The sequence below is a fragment of the Liolophura sinensis genome, chromosome 11, assembly GCF_032854445.1.
Source record: "Liolophura sinensis isolate JHLJ2023 chromosome 11, CUHK_Ljap_v2, whole genome shotgun sequence".
NCBI classification, from domain to species: domain Eukaryota; kingdom Metazoa; phylum Mollusca; class Polyplacophora; order Chitonida; family Chitonidae; genus Liolophura; species Liolophura sinensis.
Window position 1 is genome coordinate 26,731,944 of NC_088305.1, and position 21,944 is coordinate 26,753,887.

Here is a 21,944-nt window from a genome sequence, read left to right on the forward strand (position 1 = left end):
TCTCAAAGCTGGACACCTTGGGCACATGTTTACGACCGAATTTATACACAGCAAAAAGAGCATTTCTTTTAAGACTCGACTTTATGGATATTTCCATTTCGTACATCGACTTCAAAGCATCTAAAGGCTGGCAGAAATGAGCTCTTTGAAAAGGGTATGTGAAGCTGTATTAGTTAACCACACATGCTTGCATCAGAGACAAACGCGTTCGTTTCCTGCTCTTTCTGTACTTCTCTTTAGAATTTGTCAGTTCTCAAAAAAATATTTGTAGCGTAAATATTACGCAAACATCGTTCCCTAGTTGACTTGGATCACGAACAACTATGTCCGAGGAGATTTAATGGAAAATGTTTTCAGAACTGTAGCTTCCCTCTGGTCAATATTTGAACAGAACCATCTTTTATCACCATATGCTGGGTATCATTTTGATTGTTAAGTCCACTCGATTGGTTACATGACTGTTCAAACAGAGACATTCATTTGTATGTTACATCTTCAGGAAATGCTCAGAGAACAGATTTAGCATTTGCTGAATAAACGAAATAGCCAGGACTCATACTGCATTAGCAGACAAATCTGGGATTTAGGTTATTTCCATCTGAAAAATGCCTTACCAACTGAATATTCCTGTTAGAAGTAATTCTAGTTATACCTGTCGGTTTATAAGCGATAAACGCTCTTTACATCACACATGTTTTGCCACAGTACACCAGATAACCGTATACTTAAAAAAAACACAAAAAACCCGCAAAGAATACAAAAAACCCAAACAAACAAAACAAATAGAGCATTTAAAGGCAAACAAAATGCTAACATGAAACGCTCAAAACGCTAACACGCTAAGATGAAAGACCATTAAACACTGTACATCAAAACAGCTCCATTTAATTAAAACATTTTTTTCAATCTATTCGAATGCATTTGAGAGTTCGAATTCTGTGGTGCCCGTTTCTGTCAGTTTTTTGCCCAGTGGTTTATCATCAGATTTTTGCCAATTTAACGCACATAGACTGCTATAAGTTATCGATAAAAATGCTTATACACATAGGTTTATGAATACATTCAACGAATGAGCCTTGAAACGTGTTGTATCATGCACAAATATGGATAACTAATAGCTTCTCATTCATTACAGACCACAGTAGAGCCTGATGTTTTAAAACAATTTTACTTGGTTGGAAAAATTCTAAAGAAATATATCCAACTATTTTTTGGACAGATTTTAACGGTCGTTCGTCTGATATATGCTACATTTTAATGTTTTCTTTCCCTTTAAGCGTGATATTATTGATCACATTTGCTTCACATTAGCAGCTCATCAACCATGTTTCCTATGTATATATTCCAATGGGGAATAAATGCGCTACCGCTACTCAATGATTTTTCATTTCCTCGACGGGAATCGTAGTTTCCAGAATAAACCATTGGCAGTCGCCAAACATTTTTGAATCTTCCCGACTTAACGTACAACAGAACGTAGAGATAAATTTGGGTGTGTGACTGCATTAGCTAATGGTTAATCGACTGCAAAGTGTCGATACTTTAGTGCTACAGAGCTATCGTACTGTAACAGAGATGCGATATTCTTTCGCCGCAGCCTACCACGGGTGGAGGAAACTGGTGTGAGTGGGTTTTGACACCCGGTCTGACGAACTTTCTTACGTGTGACGTATGGTTCTGCACAGAATATTGGTGTAATGCTACGTGGTTTGGGGCAATATACTGTGTCTTCTTGTGGCAATGCTAGTCCATGCCGTCAAAGTGATGCCGCCACTAAAGTATCATGCCGAAAACACCAGACATGACACCCCACTGAGTCACATTGTACTGACACAGTGCCATCCAGTTCTGTTTCCTTGCTCTAACCTCTGAGTGCTGAGCAAGCGAGGCTGGATCAAGTACCATATTCTTAAGTTTGGTAATGCCAGTTGATCCCTGGTCTTCCGAGGCGAACGCTCTGACCATTACATCACTGAAGTGGTCAGAATAGAAATTTGACGTCAACCCATGCGCATTCAAGTCACAAAGCCACAGGTCTTTTGGACTGGAAATCAAACCCTGAGCCTCTCGCATACAAAACTATCAGCCTAAGCATTGCTCGATGCTAATGTGAATAATGGAGAATGGTATATAAAAAAAGCTGGAAGTTGTAAATATCTTATGGTCAATGTGGAAACATGCTCGCCGGAAATTATAACGTCAGAAATATAATAACGAAGTATGCATTTTTTTTAGGCCAACCGAAGTTATTTCCTGTACGTTCTTGCTATTTCCGGGCAGCGCCATCACCAGGCTAGTGTCAGTTTGATGAGCGATTTGGTGGCAGCTTCGATACAAGATTCTCCGTTTTTAGTTCTCTGTAATAATTATACTTGTGCCAACTCGTTTGAATTAAATAATACATAACGATACGAAATCCATATATTTGGTTATTCTTTACTTGTCCAGCTTAAGAAATTGGCCAAAACCTGATCAGTCTTTTGTTAGTATACTGTGACTATATGCAGGGCCATTTGTATACTGAATGTCTTAGGCATAATGTTCCAGGAAAGATTCACTATAAATGAGGCGATTGTGGGACCAATTCTATTCCTATTATATATAAATTACATATCGAAAGTAACAGACGTCCTGAATAGCATACTCTTTGCAGACGATACTAGGACAACTTATTCCTGTGAAAATGTCGATGAGGCTCTCACGACTTCATCTTACGAGATAGCAAAGCTGACCACTTGGTTCTGTGCAAACGTAATGTTAACAAGACAAAGTATATGTTAATCTCGCCCGCGAGTAAACATAGACCACAAATTACTGTTCCCTTGACTGTTTCTGAGACAGAGGTTAAACGAGTCAGGGAGTTCAAATTTCTTGGTTTTATGTTTAACGAAAAGCTAAATTGGAAGTCACACATAGATTGTATTCGTAAAAAGGTATCGTGGAATCTAGGTATATTAAACAACATGAAGGACTCGATGAATAAAAAAAAACACTTTTATCCTTTATTATTCTTTGATCTACCCTTATTATTCATACGGGAATATTTTGTGGGCAAACACGTATAAGTCTGACTTGCAGCCTCTGCAAATATTTCAAAAACGCGCTATTGGAATTGTGACTATGTCTAGGTCCCTAGAACACACAAAGCCACTTTTTTGTGCTCTTGAAATTCTGCCCTTATGATATTGCATAAATATTTTTATCACCCCGAAGTATTACCACCTAGGTTTAATAATTACATTATTAAAAACATTGACGTACGTCACTATAGCACAACACGTCGGCCATTAGATCTGTATAGAACCCCCTTTAAAAGTAATCTGTCCTATAGTTCACTTGAAATAGCTGGCCCTCGGGAAGGAAACAAACTCTCTTCATACTTACGCAATATTCAGTCAATTTTCTTATTGAAATCTAAACTCAAATCGTACATGCTACAGCACTTTATCTCCGTTTAGTCTAACACACAATAATATACTTGATAGTCGTTACTATAACCACCTGTATATATTATTTATTTATTTAGTTTTTTTCACAGGAACAGAGAATCACGGTATTCCTAATCACCATAGTTCACACGCCTGAATTATATACAAATTGTATGTTAATGGAACAGAGCATGCTCTATGGAGCTTTGTTCCCGCCAGTATGTTTCCGTGTGTTTATATGAATCTTATGTTTTGTATATTATATTGGTGAATAAAGAAACAAACAAACAATGGTGTCAGCACTTAGACTGACAAACATGAGTGAATAAGGATGTATGTCTAAGAGGTAACAATTTGATTATTTATCAAGAAAAATGATTTGTTTCTATATGAGTCAAGAGCATTTCAGGAATCTTAAAATACAGCCTGGCTTTCGTATACTTCCATAACATGTAATAATTTGTATTGTGACAATTAACTTCGCTTGCTCACTCGCCTGACACGTCACTTTCGCTGCAATGCAATTTTTGTCCTTTGTTTCATTAGTATTTTACGACGGGATGAAAAATATTTCACTTACATAAAAACAACCAAAGGATCTGGTACGATAGGGCGAAGAATCGGCCCCAGAGAGATAAAATAAGAAAGTGCAAATCTCAAAATCCCATCACAGTTCTGGTGGTTGCTTAGTAATAACCCGACAAAAATCCACTGTCGGTCAAAATCGCCAATTTTTCGTTCAAACTGTGTTCTTAATTTACAGTATGAAGATTCAACATTAACCAGAAAAATATTTTTTTACTGAAGCTTTCGTGTGTGTATTTCTAGGTGCTGTCAAAGTTTGGATTTGGTAAACATTTGTCTTCAGATGTAAAACATACACTTCATAACGTGATCAGTTTTGACATATTTCGGCAAGTTAAAAATCCGTATTTCTGCCATAGTTTTTCAGGCAACATTCATAGTATCCTGTCGTGGAGAACAGGTTACAGGTATATTAAATAATGCATGCTGATAGAACTTAAGACGTGTGTAGTGATCAACCCTAAAAAGGCACATATCGTCGAGTTTGTGTGATCATAGAAAGGCATTTAACCATAATAGAATCTCTGTTTTTAATGTGATGCCTTTTCTCTGTAGTATGATCAACAAGGATTAGAGAAGGCCGTATATGTCTGTATGCCTATGTGTGAGTAACGGTGGGAAAAGCTGGGGTTGATGTATTAGCAATCAGGCTGGAACATTGATAAAGCCGAGTGGATTGATGAGCAGCTCATGTTCGTCTACCGCTATCACCCCTCACAAAGTTAAGGTAGCTTTCAAACCGGAGGATCAAATTCAGAGGGATGTTTTCTGTCATTATGTCGGTAGTATGTTCAGAAATGTATGTCCCCACTGTAGCTTTTTGTTGAAAAGAGCCATGAAATATGATAACATATCACCATAGGGAAAGCGAGGGAACAAAGATAATGACTCGGTAACGTGCAATATATTGTACTCTGAAAATGTCATTTGAGAATAAAGACTATTGATCGAAACCCCGAGGCCATCTTTGGACGCTATCCGCACCAGATAAGGCTAAACATGGCGGCCGGGTCACGTGACGGGAAGTGGCTGTCTATAGGACGATAAATCCGTAAACGACGTGGAAAAGAGCTGAACTGATGTTATCGGTAAAAACATTGAAGCATTGTCAGGACGTTTTCAAAAGTTACCTCGGATTTAAAATCAGGAGTTTCGATAGATTTTGAAGAAAAATGAAACAACAGAGGAAATTTTTGCATAACTTGTTATCTTATTGGGTGAAGTTTGCATTAGATTAAACCATTGAACCCTATGTAAACATGTGCAGTTCCATAACTGTTTAGGGAATAGCCTCAGTTTCTCCAGGGCTGGCAGTTATCAACGTTCTGTAAACTGTAGTGTTTATAGACATTTAATCTGAAATAAAGACACGTGTACATTAGTATGTTCATTAGTCATTCTTTCATGATCTGTAAGACCGGTGTGAATGCATTCTGTGTGAACATGCCCAATTCCATAGGTACTCAGACAATTGCTTAAGTTTCTCTGGTGTTTACAATTTTCACCCTATATAGCAGTGTTTCAGGGGATTTTCTTGTAGTCTGGAATAAACATATACGTCATTCTTATACGATCACTAAGAACAGTGAGTCTGTTTTGCAATTACACATGGTTATCACGAGGAATGGGATTTCAGCCTGACTTTCAAATAGCAGTTTTTGGGCTTCTATGTCCGAAACTATTCTGTAAGAGAAGAAAATAACAAGCCTAAAATATATCGCCTCCGCCTACACACGTCATTTCTCCCGAAAGGCCAAAAGGGATAATGGCCACAGCACGTTTTATAACTATGTTGGACAGTTCATTGTTGTAAATGTTGTGTTTAGTGCCTATATATATTTGCATCCCAATGTAGTGTTAACGTGAGCTTGTACGAGGCATACAAAGGTAGTGTAGTCACATATGGTTCAGCATGTTATGTGTTATTGGATACTAATTATCAAAATGTCGTCTCTGCTGTGATCGCTACCACAGTGCCAGGCGGGTTCTTTGTCCTGAATCTATAGCTACACTAAAGCCTCCAATTACAAAGCAAGACTATCGGTAGTAGGTTAATTAAAGAGGAATCCGTTAGAACGTGTGATGATTCGTGACAATCCATTAACCTTGTCATCATTTCATTAACCCAATATTCACACGTAGTTTGTACAGTTAACACGAAAGCCCTAGCAAGACCAATTTTCTTTTTTTTTTTTTACAATGTCGTTGTTACAATAAATGAAGTCATCACAAGGAGGCTTGTTAACTGGGAACAAAACGCTCCGGTAATTTGAACGGATTCTGCACAAAGTCCTTAGATGATGAGCCCGTGAAATGGGTAGGTGACGAAGCAATTTGGAATTCCAAATGTTACTGTCACAATATGTTACTTGAATTGTTTAAGGAAATAGAAGAATATGAATGAGCCCCTCAATCCCAAGATCGTGGCATTTTATATTCTGCTGTATACATTTACATAATCATGCATCTTTTCTCTTAATTAAAAAGCCTTGTTAATAGTAGAGCTTAGTGATTGCCAAGAACAGTTTTCAGGAAGTAGGAGAACAATATTGTTCCAATGTTCTTGATATGAAAGGAAGCTGTTCTGTTGTTCATCATTCGGGTGCTAACTTTGAACATCTTTCGATGAGCTAGAAACGTCAAATGCACAAATGTAAAAGACTCATGAAACACTCTTGAGTAGTCTGCGAACGGACACACCATGTAAATCATTTCACTTCATTCTTTTATATTGTATTTCTGCTTAAACCCAAGTTCTGCATATATGCTAATCATCATCGAAGCATGATCAAAGTGACGATTTTATCTTTTGTCTCTTTGTGGTTCGTGTTCTTCTTTGCAGCAATTTTCACCAGTTGAAGCTGGTTTTGTATAGACTGGGATCTTTTATATTAGGATTCCGGCTACGACAGGAATTGTAAACTGTAAGGAACAGCTGCTAGACGAAAACATCCATATTTCTTTGCAAATAGCCACGCCAACGCTCAGAGTAAAATATCGAGAATAAAAGTCTTAAGCGATAGATAATTTGCGTTATTTTCACATTAGTGGTGGAATGTTTTGACGAGCGACTACTGATTATTCGGTAAATACGCGTTTAATGCATGGATACATGAGTGAATATATAATGGGATCAAGGCATGGATGCGCACGGGTAAATAGGGAAGTAATTGAATGTGTTGATTGGTAAAGACACGAATCAGTGAATGCTCGAATACATATTTATGTATGTTATCCCTTTGATTGGTGCCGTTCGCAGACTACTCAAGATTGTTTCATGAGGGAAACGAGGAGCTGCACTGCCATTCAATCAGGGCCTCCTGACGAACCAAAAAGGACGGGATTCGAACTACAACTTACGTTCCTAGGAAACTGACGGTTAAATTATGACAACGCGAAAAAGATATGAACAAAACAGATGTTACAAATATGAAAGGAATCGTGTGAACTTCACCACTGCTGTTGCCGCTAAACTTTACTCATCTGTTTTGCATTATTTGTGTTTTAAGATCATCTGCAGAACATTTAACTAATTCAGAGTCAGGAATGATTATATTGGGAGGAGCTTGGGTACACTAGTGGTTAGAATTTATTTATTTTACGGGAGTTTTACGCCGTGCTCAAGAAATATTTCACTTACACCACGGAGGTCAGCACTGAGATGTGAAAAAGCGGGATGTAGTCAGAGAAATGTCACAGTAATTCAGTAGTTACCTGTTAAATGACTCATGACTCAAGCTAGTGGAACACATATTGTTTATCTTATTTGCATAAAACAATCGACAATCATTTGAACGCTATTAAATATTAATAATGTTTCATATGATGTTTAAAACGCTCTTTTTAACAATGGACTACCTCTTAAAGTAAGACAACACATTGTGGTGGATGGAACAGGCAGAGGCTTTTTTAATAAATGGATTGCTGCCCGAATGAACGCGCCATGCGTGAATGAACGAGCAATATAATCGGTATTTACTGACATTTGGAGAGGTTGGTGCATCACGGCGTGAAGCGGAATAAACCCGCGTGTGGATTCACTCATGGCTGAACGTCACGCAGGATATAGCCCGAAGAAGTACGCCGTGAATGAGTGAATCAGGAGTGCAGAAGACAGCAGTAATCAAATAAAGAAACGGATTTTGCAACCTCTTGTACACCAACGCTATTTAGTTAAAAAAAAAAGACTTCGTTTGTGCATAGCTCAAAAACAACGTCTAGCTTCATTTCAGTGGATCTATGTGTCGGAGCAGATATTCATATACCAGCCGTCAACCAAGGTGTACGTTTCAGGTAACTAAGGTCAAGGCTGATTCCCAAAAAGAAGTTTAACACAAACTACCTAAGAGCTAACAAGGCAAATAAACAACGAAATTAGGACGGGATCATGCAAAGAGAAGCATTCAACAGTTTTCACTGATGATGGACAGACGGAAGGTATGTTCTAGGCGAGTGTGTGAAATCAGTATTCAAATCGTATACCACGCCAGTATATAAGTTGTCCACAATAAAATATGTACCCCTATCGCAGTTGCGCTTTGAATACTTTTGTTCATATATCCGAAGTAGAAATCTAACTCAAGACGGTGAATATTCGGCGCCTAGCCCCGGGGTAAGTGGCATGCTAAATGTAGCTCACCATGCAACAGAACAATCGCTACAGGCATCTAGTATTTAACAAACATGAACACTGTATTCATTTCTGGCGTTCCACTATCGTTTGCGCGCTCGTTTTTTTTTTTTTTCGAGAATAGCCCACCAACTGAATTCTTCTAGCATTCCACCACCTAGCCTTTATTTGTGGCGCATCTCTAGCACACCATTGACATATCTGCTGAATACTCCAGGCTGTTTAACACCATTCATTCAGACTTTGTTTGTGGCGTTCCATTAACTCATCACTAGCTCGCCTGTTGCAGGCTTGTAGCATTCAATCGGCATTCACCTAGCTTTATTTTGACGCTCCATTAAATCACCACTGGCACGCGTGCTGCAGACTTATAGAACTCTAGTGCCATTCATTTAACTTTAATTTATGGCGTTCCATTAGCTCACGACTAGAACGCCTGTTGCAGGCTTGTAGCACTCTACCGGCATTCACTTAGCCTTTATTTGTGACTAACTCACCACTTTTCACGCAGTTTTAACCTACGAATAGCTCATCATTATATATTTGCATATATATTAATATAATATTTATACAAATATACTTATACACACAGGTTTGAAATGTATATATAAAAATGATATGCATTTCATATTTAACGCATGGCAAACTACATTGCGTGTCGTCACTTGTAGGGTGTTTTTGATTGGCTGAGGTCACCCTACACCAAAGAATAAAGATGTATTCACAAACAATAGAAACGGAAAAAAATAGGCATAGTATACATTGTATGAATAGCTAATCGTAATGTTATTATTTTTTCATTTGCACTGGAGAAATACGTGAGCTTATTTTTCAGATATAATCATGTGGGGCATTCTCTGATGTCAGCTGCACTTATTTTGTCCCAGTAAAATGAAATCAAACATTATGTATTGAAATTTGAGAACTTGATGTTATATCCGACAATGTAGAATTGTTAGTTATAATGCCGGGATATCGGGATGAATGAGTGCATCCTTACTGTAATACATGGGATTTCAGAGGCATTGGAACGTGCTAACAAATCGGGAAAAAACAACAAATTGAATTTTGCTCTGTCTCCAATGCAAACAAAGGTAAAAAATCGGAAGTGTTCAGTAGATAGGAAATAGTTTGTGAGGAATGAAGAATGGTGGAGACAAGTTAAACGAATCTGGACACCGTTCCGTTAACGCCAGGAAAAAGAAACAGATCCATGAATAATCTATTGATTCGTGTGTAAGATATCAGTCAGATATCGCTAGAATTCCGGTTTCACCTCATGATCACTTTTTATGATCTCCAGAGCGGTAAACGGCGAAACATTGGAGGATAGGGATCGGTTTTGGAAATGAAACCGCATCGCTGAGGTCTTTTCAGCTCTAAAGGGGCCGGACCTGGACGATGATTGAACGCCGCTTACCGCCAGCACTTGTGCGGGGTTCTAATCACGGACACATTCTGTGGATGACCTTTCTGCCACATACGTCTTCAGTTGGACTATCATCGAATTTGAAAATCAGATCTAAGGCTGTCAGATCATTCCATCTGGCTTCTTTCTCTTGTAGAGAAAGAGCACGACAGCGGTACATTCATTCTGGGGTCTTGTTAGCCCGTCAGAAGCTGTGCCTGGGAAGAAACGAGCACATATGACCAGGCGAATGGAATGATGTCTGCCGAAATAAAACGGCCAATTTAGATGCATGAATTTCTGCAGATATCGTATCGATACGAAACCTGTCAAAGCTGAACACGTTTATTGATGAATGCGTTAGGGTATACCCAGTAAATAACAAGACTTATAACTGGGGAATATTTCATCCATCGAACACATTCAATTTTCTTTTCCATCCGCTACGACTGGCATAGGCTGGGAACGTCAAACAGACTTTCTCTGGCCCCGGAGAGCTCGATGTCTTTACCATTTTCCAAAGTCCCGCTGAGTAACGGGACGAGCTAGAACAGATTGCTCTTCATTTCTGTTTGAATGTCATTCAAGTGCCCTCGGGAGATGCCAGACCCTACCCGATAAGCTTGCACCTTGAGCTCTGGCTGAATCCCGTAGCCAACGCGCTGACGATTCTGGTTTAAGACTTTCAAAGTCCCTCGGGTCCTTCGTAGGAAATCTTGATTGTATCGCGGCTAGGTCAGCCTAGGCAACACGTCAATAGAACTAGCCGAAGTCGACAGCTATCAACTCTAATTACCTCCACATAATAGCTTTGTCAACACTCCTCTAACCCCTACGGGCTTCTACGGTCTTCAGAGCAGAAATTGTTTCTAAGCGATCTTCATTGCTTAATGCATTGGTATTTGGATAAGCTGTCCAAATGACCAGGGCTTCCTACACTGACGTTTGCACATCTCTAGAACGACGTCAAACTGGGCTGCTTATTCATTGGTCCATGGGCACTTAGCGCTTACTATCAGTTTCGCCAGCCAATAAAACCGTAAAGTAGTCCGACTGATCTTCAATTCAAAGATGTTAATTGTTAATTTAATTAGTTTCTATTCTTACTCGATTTCGGGACTCTAATGATACGTGATTTCTCTCCGCATTAAAATTTTCACAAGCGATGTCGATGAGGAAATGCACTCATTTATTTATAGACTATATTTGATTGGCTGTACTCCAGTGTTTTTCAATTAAACGGCCGCGGTCAAATATGTGGGTCGAGGCGTAGCCTTCCTCAGCTACCCAGGAAAACCCCTGACTTAAAACCGCAGCTAATATAATGAGATCTAAATTTGGACTTTTGAAATTATTGCCCGGGGACTGATAAGATCCAGTGAATGATTTATTTATTTATCTGATCAGATTTTCACGCCATCCTCAGTGATATTGAACTCATACGATGGCGGTAAGCATTATAGTGAGAGAAAACCATACAAAAAAAACAATTCGCAGGTTGCTGGCAGACCTTCCCACTTACGACCGGAGAGGATTTCAGCATAAGTTGGACTCACAGCATCCGCTTTGGTGAGAGAACCTTGGGTGTTCCTCTCTTACAACTTGGCAAATGAAGCCTAGAGGGCCCAGTTAGTGAGCGTCAGCTAAGCTTGAAAATATTATAACAGAACGTCAATAAGCAAGTATTACGTCTACTTTTTCAATCTATTAGCTCTGAAACATGTTAATTTTGTTACTGTTACTGAATCGCAGAAATGAATCTGTCATGCCTTGTTTAATATCTTTTACTGCCTTTCGCCTTCCTCGAATAATACGTAGTCGGGTATTCCATTACATCAGTCCAAGAAACTTCCATTTTGGAAGTCACGCTCCAGTATGATATGTTTTATCTACTTAGCATTTTACATTCTTTAATAAGTATCTATAATCAAAACAAATCCGGAATATTACTTAATAAAGAACAATCATCAATGATCCTGTCGCACATTGATGACATTAACCTGTTTCTTACAATCAAACTCTCACAACCTGTAAATACATTTACAATGTTTCTGCAACATGTAGCCAAGCAAAAATGATTCCTACCAAAAAAGCTCACAACTTGGTGCTAGCCACGAAATACGCCAAACCGCACCACGATTCTTCAACAAGGCACGGTATGCATCAACAATGGCGTCTCTTTCATGTCTTTCTCAAATTAATATCGCCATGACGGTGTTCATTGAGAAAGGCTGACGAAAATGTCTTCTGGTGGAAGCTTTGCTATTTGCTCAAAGAAGAATATTAGAAATTCTTGTATTGTTATGGGCAATGATGTCTTGTAAGCAGGGCATGGACGACTGTTCCAGGAATGATAGATTGTGGAGAACGCCAAGCCATTGAGAGAGAGGATGTTGTGTTGTTGGCAGACGACAGATCATGAGACGCGTCTCATGTTAATCCTGCGGCACTCTAACTGCGTCAAGAAAGAGGGTGGGTAAGCCGAGGGAAGGAGGCCGATAAGCAAATCTTTGTATCCGAGTAACTCGTTGCGAGCTTTAGATAGGTAGGGCGCTCTCCTGCAGTGCATACATTCTTATGGCTTTTCGAACATTTAATTCCCCGCCATTTCCTTTGGGACTCCAGCGTTTCATAGCGGGCATAAAGGCAGACATTGTCCACGGCTATCCCCAGTAATGAAACTGTATGAAGAGCCTTTGCAGACGACTTTGTCTGCAGGAATCCGCTGTAATCACGTGGTCCAGAAACCAATCTATCCAGCAATATTTTTGACCAGAAGGGGTCATTAAATAATTGAAAGAGGTCTGGATAAAATGTATGTAAGCACGATAGCCGGGGTTAGGTGCGAATCGGCTTATAGCCTTCCTGCTGGTAACCAGCACGACCCATAGTCGTCTACCGGGGTTATATATGTGTATGCGGTAAACCTGCGAAGTTAATGCCCACAGTTCGTATATCAATATTCCTACCGTCATCTCCATGATGAGGGTAAGGCTTAAGTACAATATGCATTATTATCTTGCCAATAATTCCACCGGGATGGCAAAAGCAAAACCGAGAACGGCCTGAAAAGACGGACGGGCCTATTGCACTCGTAAACATCACGGGAATCTTCCGCGGCAAATCGGTCTGAAATCACCTTCAGACAAAGCCCGTCGTTTTACGACTAAAGTCACGAACAACGCAACTTAAGTAACCTCAACGTATTCAATGTCCCACACCGTGTGCAGACGAAAACCTAGGTATAACCTATGCCACCCCAACAGGCATAACACTGTGCCTGAAAGCTTCCGTTCCAGGGCTGGGAATTTCTTGATAAGGTATCTATAATTAAAATCAATCAACCCAGCGCATGATAAATGTTTACACTTTTCCCATCGCTTTCCCAATCACGCAAAGGGATCACAAATGACATTTTTTATCACAAAGAATGTAGATTTTCATTCCATTTGCAAAATACACCAAAAGATTTTATTGTAAGTTTTGTTGAAGCAGTCATATACTTTTGAGGTTTTAACGCCTCTGTGTTCTTTGTCCATAATGCCTGTTTGTTTATAGAACACTTATGCACTAATCTATCATAAACCGTGCGCGTTCCTGTAACATTATTTTATATGCATCGTAACAAGCGATTCTTCCCCGCGATCGTACGTGGAAAAGTCTGCCAGGAACCTGCGTATTTAGGTTTACTTAGGGTTCTACCACCATATGGGTAAATACCCTTGACTTACGGCGTAAAACACCAATCAAATAAAAAATCAATTACAGGTGATTACTTTTCAGGTATTAAAATTATTAATAAACAAAAAGTAAATAATTAAAGAGACCAAATAAGCAATAAACAATATGTTGCATAATCTGTGACGGGATAACTTGGGGTAAAAAGTGTTTCTGACGGACAAATTTCAGTTCAGTATTCATGGCACTAATCGCTAGGCAAAAAGTTTTCCAGTTCTAATATCCGATCGGTTGGTGGAATTTGACCGAAAATCAATCGTCACATGTCGGTTGGTATTGATTATTAAAGCCAACCATTTGTTCATGAATCTAAAGAAACTGAGATTGTCCGTTATTCTGCATGATACTAAACAACATATTTTCCGCACAATGGCATGGCGCACTGGAAAAGTTAAACACGACAAAGATGTGTATTGTATTACACAATATTAAAAATACTTGATGGGGAATAACACAAGAGTAGCAACGACGGTGTGTTCATTGGCAAATGGTCACAGGCAACCGATGAAATGCAGTCTGTTGTCAACTGACCCCTGTTAGGGTTTCATTCCTATCGTTCGTCTAAGGGTTTAAATAGTGCGCGCTCCCAAGTCATCAAAAACCACAGCTTGAGCAGAAAAGGGTTAAAAACATGCAGTAATGTCAACTGCAATTTATTACACGTCACTGTCTCGAAATACTGAATATGTCGTGTTGTCATCATATTCAGTATACAATCACATGAAAACAATGCAAAGGCACCAGGTCACGGGGATCCATGGTCGACCAACAAAATCATGGTTTATATAAGGACACAGTATAAAATATGAAAGCGTACGGGGTAAAAAGGGCTGTATGTTTTAAACTGGTGTTTTATTGACTTTGGCTGCTATTGTGAGCTTTACACAATTTTTTTTATGTCAGCTTTCAAATATATACTTTTCTTTTAGTCAGAATATCTTTTATTTTGTTCTAAATTATTTTCGCCAGGTATAGTATTGTGCATTGTCGTGGTAACGTTTTAATCATTCTAGGCTTAACATTGACAGAATACTGTTCTTAAAACGCAATATGGTTACTCAGCGTACTATACTTTCGTCAAACAAGTTAGAGCTTTCATTGTATTACTTCATCAGCCTGGATTATACCGACTGACACAAAAGTGTCTATTGTCATATTCCAATGACAGTATACGATAAAATCAAGATTATTATCTTTTTCGCTTACTGGAGGAAAGTTGTTGGAAATCAATCCACCTGGCTAAGTAAGTGATAGGCTCCCAGACGTTGAGCCCGCTCTAGAGTTAACATGTTATTAATTCCGAGACTTAACCTCATTCGCTAGACGCTATAGTGGGATGAGGCACACACATATAGCTGTTTAAATTTTGCTCATTCATTGAATGGGGCGTTGTTGTGGTTTAACATTGGAGGTATGTATAAACGGATAATGCACCTCCTCATGCACGCACGCTAAATCTATTCGCGCATTGCGTATATAAAAAGAAAGAAATGCATGGAAAAATATATTAGTTATGCGACAGCAAATATACGGATAACGCTTCATTAAAACTTTTCCACATCATAAAAATATACTCACTTTAGAAGAAAGTACTTTCTGTCACCGTTTACCTCCATCCATTGTTGTTGTTGCATGCATTACTCAGACACGTTGGGTTTCCATGATTCAATGTAAGATTAAATGATCACTATGAAACCTTTTGTATTACTGTATTGTCAGCGGTTTGTATCTATTTACTACTTTGTGTCTGTTGAGAGTAAATGTACTTCTTGGATTGAGATGTATGGTAAGGCTGGACAATTTGTATTTTTTTGAAGTCTATGTAGCCGTGTATTCAAATTTTGCAAAATGTGAGAAAAGAAAAGATTACCTGATTAAGTCGAGAAAGGTGTCAACAGGGTGGACTTTTTTCGGTGTCCCGTAGCGTGGAATCTCGTCCCTGCTTGCCCCACCCCCGGGCTGAATGGTGACGGTGAGGATGATACCGAGGATGACAGCCATCATAGTTGTGGTGGCGAAATATGCCATGGTTCGAAGTCCCATCCGTCCGCATGTCTTCGCGTCCAGTCCGGCAATGCCGGCGATTAGACTAGAGACTATCAAAGGTAGAATCAGCATTTTTAACATCCTCATCAGCAGTTCTCCAGGGAACGTAATGTACATGATATCACGTTTGCTGTACCCCTCGGCCCGCGCCGCCCGGATGATAAATCCCAAGGACACACCCGCGATCACAGCACTTAGTAGCAAGATCAAGATCAAGTTTTCTTTTGATCCTCGCAGACATTTTGTTGCGCACTGTTTGGCGCGACTTTGTCCCAGGTATTCATCTGGAATCGGTACAGTGATGTGAGCGTTTCCTTTGTTACTCGTGTTCGTATCATTCTGTGGACCGTCTGGTCTTTCTGAATTTTCTCCCTTCTCCATCGTAGAGTCCGTTCTCGTGTTCTTGTTTCCTGAAAAATACTTTTTATTTGCCTAAGTAATCCAATCACAATTTCAGGTTTTGAATCACTTTCTGGTCTGGCACTTCTTGGCGATTTAAACAGACTTTAACTATAACCATTCCCAACCGTTACAGTTGGAAAACACCATAAACTCTGACGCGATGTAAAAGGGGCGGCAAAATGTGCACAGCAATGCTCACTACAAGGCTTCTAAGTTACTCAAATCTCTGACGGATCAAGAACCGGTGCTTAGGTATTCACTCAAGAAGCAAACCTTGGAAGATACTTCCGATGATCGTAGGTTTGCTCTCTGTTAAATCTGCTGAGAATGTTATCCCAGGCTTCTGAGATGTTTCGCAGCCCTTAAAAGGTTTCTTTGTAGTGTATCCCGAGGGTAGAAATAAAAAAAGATGCTCACAGGAAATAAGCTTTCATCAAAATACAGGAAGGAGAAATATCGTTTTCACGATCCTGAGGAAGATGTTGTAATTAATTGATGACCGCACTGCAACATTCACCTACCGCTATTGGAAAGAGGCCCAGTAGTCCAGCACGACACTCCGCTAAAAGGCAATGTTGGGTCGTCCGCCGACAGCTCGGGGAAGTGCTTGTACCGTGCCACGATGTGTTATCGACTGACAACACGCTGCTCTCTGGCGCAGTGGCCGTGTGGCTGGGCTCGTGACGTCACAGAGGTCAGAGGTCGATCAATAGCCCCGCGGCGTGATGGCTTATGGATTAACTCTGGTGTACGCGGCTGCCCGGATCCCGCAAATGTGCCTAACGTTTATCAAATTTAACGCAAATGTGATTACACGCGCTGAATTATTTGCCAAGGTGATCCATACTGGCTTCTCTAGATCAAATCAAACAGAGACAGAGAGAGAAAGAGAGATTCATCCTTCAGCGGACTATACCTTAAAATGTTAAATTGCGGATAAAGTGTCTAGTGGAGCATCGCTCTGTGTACTGAAATAATCTAACCACACCTATATTAAACATCAAGGGGTCGTAGCTACTTTGTGTACATGAGTTGAAATGCATACCGCGGAAGCGCTGGCGCTTCGGTTGTCGTTCCGGCGCATTGTAGTTTAAATGATATATTAGTTATATATCTACATAGTATAAAATACTACATGTCCATACCATTGAGGTAATTTGAACGATATTACCTTTGTTTGCTTGTTTTCGGTTTAATGCGACATTAGGACTAAGGAAATACATTGCACATGAGTCAGAAGCAAAATCCGTCCTACTGCCATCTTTTCTTATGTACAAAACAACAATTACACATGTATTGGGTATCTGGTGGAGGTAGAGCTTTTGGTTAGGATATCAATAAATTTCCATAGCACTTTCAAACACACGTTTATAATTGAAGGAATCAATGTGCTTAAGTATTGATTTATAATTGATGCTCAGTCTTCCATTAATCGGGAACAAATAATGGAAAGAACTTGAAAGAAACGCAATATATAAAAGACACGCAATAAAACTGAAATAAGAAAACAGTGAAACTAAAAGTAACACGGAGAGCAAAGTAAACAGTACTTATTTATTTCGGGCCTCTGTGGCCGAGGGGATTAGAACGCAAGGGCGGCGCAATGACTTAGGAGACTCTCATAAATGCGTCGCTGTGAGTTCAAGCCCATCACATGTTGGCTTTCTCTCCGGCCGCACGTGGGAACGTTTCCTCCCACCATAATCGTATAAGTGAAATATTCTTGAGTACGACGTAGAACAATAATTAAATAAATAAAAAAATAAATCATAATATTTTTGCTTATGCAGCGGCTATTAGATTTATGGGAAAAGAAAAGAACGAAAAGAAAACAAATCAACAGCAAAAGACAAATTGACAAAATGGAAAGGTTAGCTATAACTTAGCACTAATACGAATAACATTTAAATGCTTATTAAGTTCATATTTGGCCCAAGCAGAATTAGAGGCCGTTGATTTTATTTGTATTCTCACACTAAGCTGGATGTCGGAACTGAGAACCTTTGGATTAAACAGGTAGCTTTCGATTAAAACAATAAATCACCCAACGACAGTTTCCATTGTTTGAGGCAGGAAATTGAAGAAAGCTCCAAAGGGAACATTGAGCTCGAATACTCACACCAATGTTCCCCATTGTTAAAATCAAATCGGCCACAGTACACACGAAAATGTGATACACATGCATGCGTCCACCACACACAGTCAAACTTCTCAAGGTTGTGTTCTCAAAAAGACGTCTGTTGTGATAGTGTTAATCCGGTAAAACATTTTAATCACTTAATATAGATCGCTCTACAACACAAATATACTTCCGCCTGGATACTAAAACAGGGCAGAGCAGAGTATAGTCAAATGTAACTGGTGAAATACGGCCCCCAATCAATTTATCTCAGTCAGGGTATATATATATATATATATATATATATATATATATATATATATATATATATATATATATATATATTTGAAGAAATAGAGAAAGATACCCCGGTGAGGAGAATTTACATAGGAAAACAAATAATAAAACGCCTTCCTAACTTTCTACATTCTGTTATATTCCTTCATCTAAATGCCTTTATAGTAACAACGAGGCTTCCTAGAGGACCAAGACTGAATCAGAATTAGGCTAAAATATGTTGTTGTTAATTACAATATCGTAAGATGTCACTGGTGTACATATATTCAAAGTCCTGTATTAGCATCAAGTTTAGCATGCAGTAACATGAAAATAATGCCATGACATCGTAACTCTTAGTCCCTTAACAGAATCAAGGTTTGTGCAGGAAAATTATCGACCGCATATTACATGCTTCCGCCAAAAGGCACCAAACTTTTCTGCTCACATTCACCTCGAAATATTTTTTTTCTGGTTAAGTATTTTAAATAAAAAAAAGGTGTTCACTCAAACAAAACAGTTCAATTATGTTCCTTTTGAACTGTAGAATAGATCATCATAACTCTCAGTATTGTCAATGTTATAGCACTACGATCTATGCTAGTGTGCTTGTCTTCAAAGTAAAATAGTATAAATTTAATAAGTCACATCATAATGCTTAACATTATGGACTAGAAACGACTCTGTGCAGGCTTGCCGACATAGTGGCTTGATTTATTTAACGATATTGTCCAAAGGGAAAACCACGTTTCTGTAATCATCAGAACCTTTACACTGGATGCTAATCTAAGGCCAAATCTCCGGGAGAAATTCTAATAGATCCGAAAGAATTATTTATAAGTTGGTTGCGAGCGGATTATTGGGTATGTGCACGACTCGTCAGAACCTCGGCACTATAAGATATATAGACCACAAGCCTGCAGCTTTCCTTGGCTCCGAGTACCGTTGGTTTCCGATTATACAAAAGTCAGATTTGTAAAGCGGCTCCCAGGCAAATCGGATTGCGAAAATCATACCGCGTATTTATACTGAAAGCTAAGCTCCTGGAAACGAGGCTTACGATACGGAGATGACAGTCGTGTTTAGATGTAACGGTTTTCCATGAAGTGATCATAGTTGCTTTATTGAAAAAACAACATAAATTCAGATTTTTTCAGATTTGTTGCGTTGCAATTTTGTCTAAAAATATAATGTTAATATGTCTATAACGTTATGTTAATTATGTCTATATCGGTAAAACAGCGGATGATGGTGGGTTTTAATATTGTTGTCTGTCGTCGAATAAGTGAAATATTCTTGAGTAAAATCAATGAAAAATATAAATAAATGTATACAAATATTCTGTTTAATGTTTTAAGGTTTTCTTTTGTCTGACGACAGATTGTTGGTTCACGGTAATAATCAAAAGAATGGTTTTTAACGCCAACACCTTACCATCAGAGATTCTCTCCTGAGGAAAGCTTCACGCAACTTTTAGCGCAGATCAATTCGCTGCTATCAACCGACAATCTTCATTTAAACAGACAAGGAATTTATTTGTATGGAATAATTCTGAAATTTTTTTTTCGAATAATAGGGTGATCAAGGTTACCGTCGAATTGATTAACTAACAAATGACAGAATACTGTTCACGGACAGTATTTTATGAACGAACCAGTGTGCTCTGGGTTTATTTATTTGAGTAGTGTTTTTCTCCGTACTCAAGAATATTTCACTTATACGAAGGTGACCAGCATTATGGTAGTAGGAAACCGTTTAGAACCCGGTGGAACCCACGAACATTGGCACACCTTCCCACGTACGACCAGAGAGTAAGCCAGTATGAACACACAGCGACCGTATTGAAGGTTCCTTAGTAGTTGCGCCCCGCTGGCAAGGTAACGATGTTCTCAGGTTAAACCACTGACCAATGGAAAGATACTTACCAACTTTTACACGTGATGTAATAAGCTAACGGACGTTTATTGTCATCAAACCCTTAAGGGTTGTGAAAGTAACCGCACACTTTATGAATGACTAGCGGGAAGTGTACATCTTAGCAGTGAAGCCACCATTTTTGAGGTTACAACACAGGAATGGACACTGGTCAGTTTACCGTTTTCTTTATTACCTAAGGAGTACTTACTAGTGTCTTTGTTAGTATAGAGAAGTGCTACGGATATGGGAAAATCTGACAATGTTAAGTTTAGACAAAACTTAAGGTGTATTTAGAACAACCAAAGGAATCATTCCATGCATAACCCACATGAACCTGCGGAACCTGCGTGCTCGCTTTCTCCCCGGCCGTAAGTGAGAAGATCTGCCAGCACCATGCGCATTATCGTGAGTTTTCTCGGGCTCTGCCTGATTTCCTCTCAACATAACGCTGGCCGCGTCGTACAAGTAAAATATTCTTGAGTACGGCACAAAACACCAATCAAATAAATATATAAATTATAACCCACAAGTTTTTAATCCTCTCTTGAGAAATGCGCCCCTGCGTTCACGAATCAAAATGAAATACACACAAAAACACTAAGGTAAGAACAATAAAGATAGAGGATAGAGCATTGCCACACGTAAGCTGTGAAATCCAGCCTCTTTTAAATGTAACGTTATGTAGAGCTTTATTCTAACTGATCATTTAAATGCTTATATATTAGCAACTTTTTGACTTCCAAGCACCACGGATTAACTAGAGCAGAATTAAGTGAAAAGGTAACTACAGTTAATTGAAAGTTATCGTTCGTCATTGAGGTGTACATGTGAAAATCGCAGGGTGACGAATGCTAAGGGAATGGTACACCTTTTGAAATGTCTGATATTCAGGGTTCTAATATTCAGGTATTTGTAACATGTTTCAGGCACCTATTCAAATAGTAGTTCTATGTAGCCCTCCGAGAAAGCAAAATGAAAATACACAAGAAAACAATCCTAGGGTGTAAGTGATGACAATTTAAATATAAAGCAAAGATAAATGAAACACATGCCAAAAATAAACCAAAATGTGACCACGTCAGCGCTTGGGATGTGACCTGACAATTTAAAAATACACTTAAGACTGGGGGCGCGTTGCAGTCCATTTTGTTGTGACGGTCACAAGTGACATTGCGTGCCTCTTATTGCTTGTTGGCCTTTAAAGCTGTGTTGTTACAGCTTGTTTCCTGCAGGCCTCATCCAGAACCAAACGCCACTGGCGACAGTCATGACGTGCCTTGAATGATCTCTACCGAACTCATGGCGGAACGCGCCGTGTAGTGGTCCGCACGACTGCTTTCGCCGGATAGACCGCTTGTTTTTATCGAAATAGCCCTGTATTTTGAAGAGAATCAA

The 21,944-nt window shown here is 39.2% G+C and overlaps 1 protein-coding gene across 1 annotated transcript in view; it reads right to left on the reverse strand.

The window, feature by feature from the left end:
- LOC135478259 (excitatory amino acid transporter 1-like) overlaps positions 1 to 16,216 on the reverse strand; it is a 59,110-nt gene extending 42,894 nt beyond the window's left edge. The window contains exon 1 of the mRNA XM_064758533.1: positions 15,660 to 16,216. Within this exon, the coding sequence (XP_064614603.1) occupies positions 15,660 to 16,216 (557 nt within the window). The remainder of the gene's footprint in view (positions 1 to 15,659) is intronic.
- Positions 16,217 to 21,944: the final 5,728 nt, after the last annotated feature.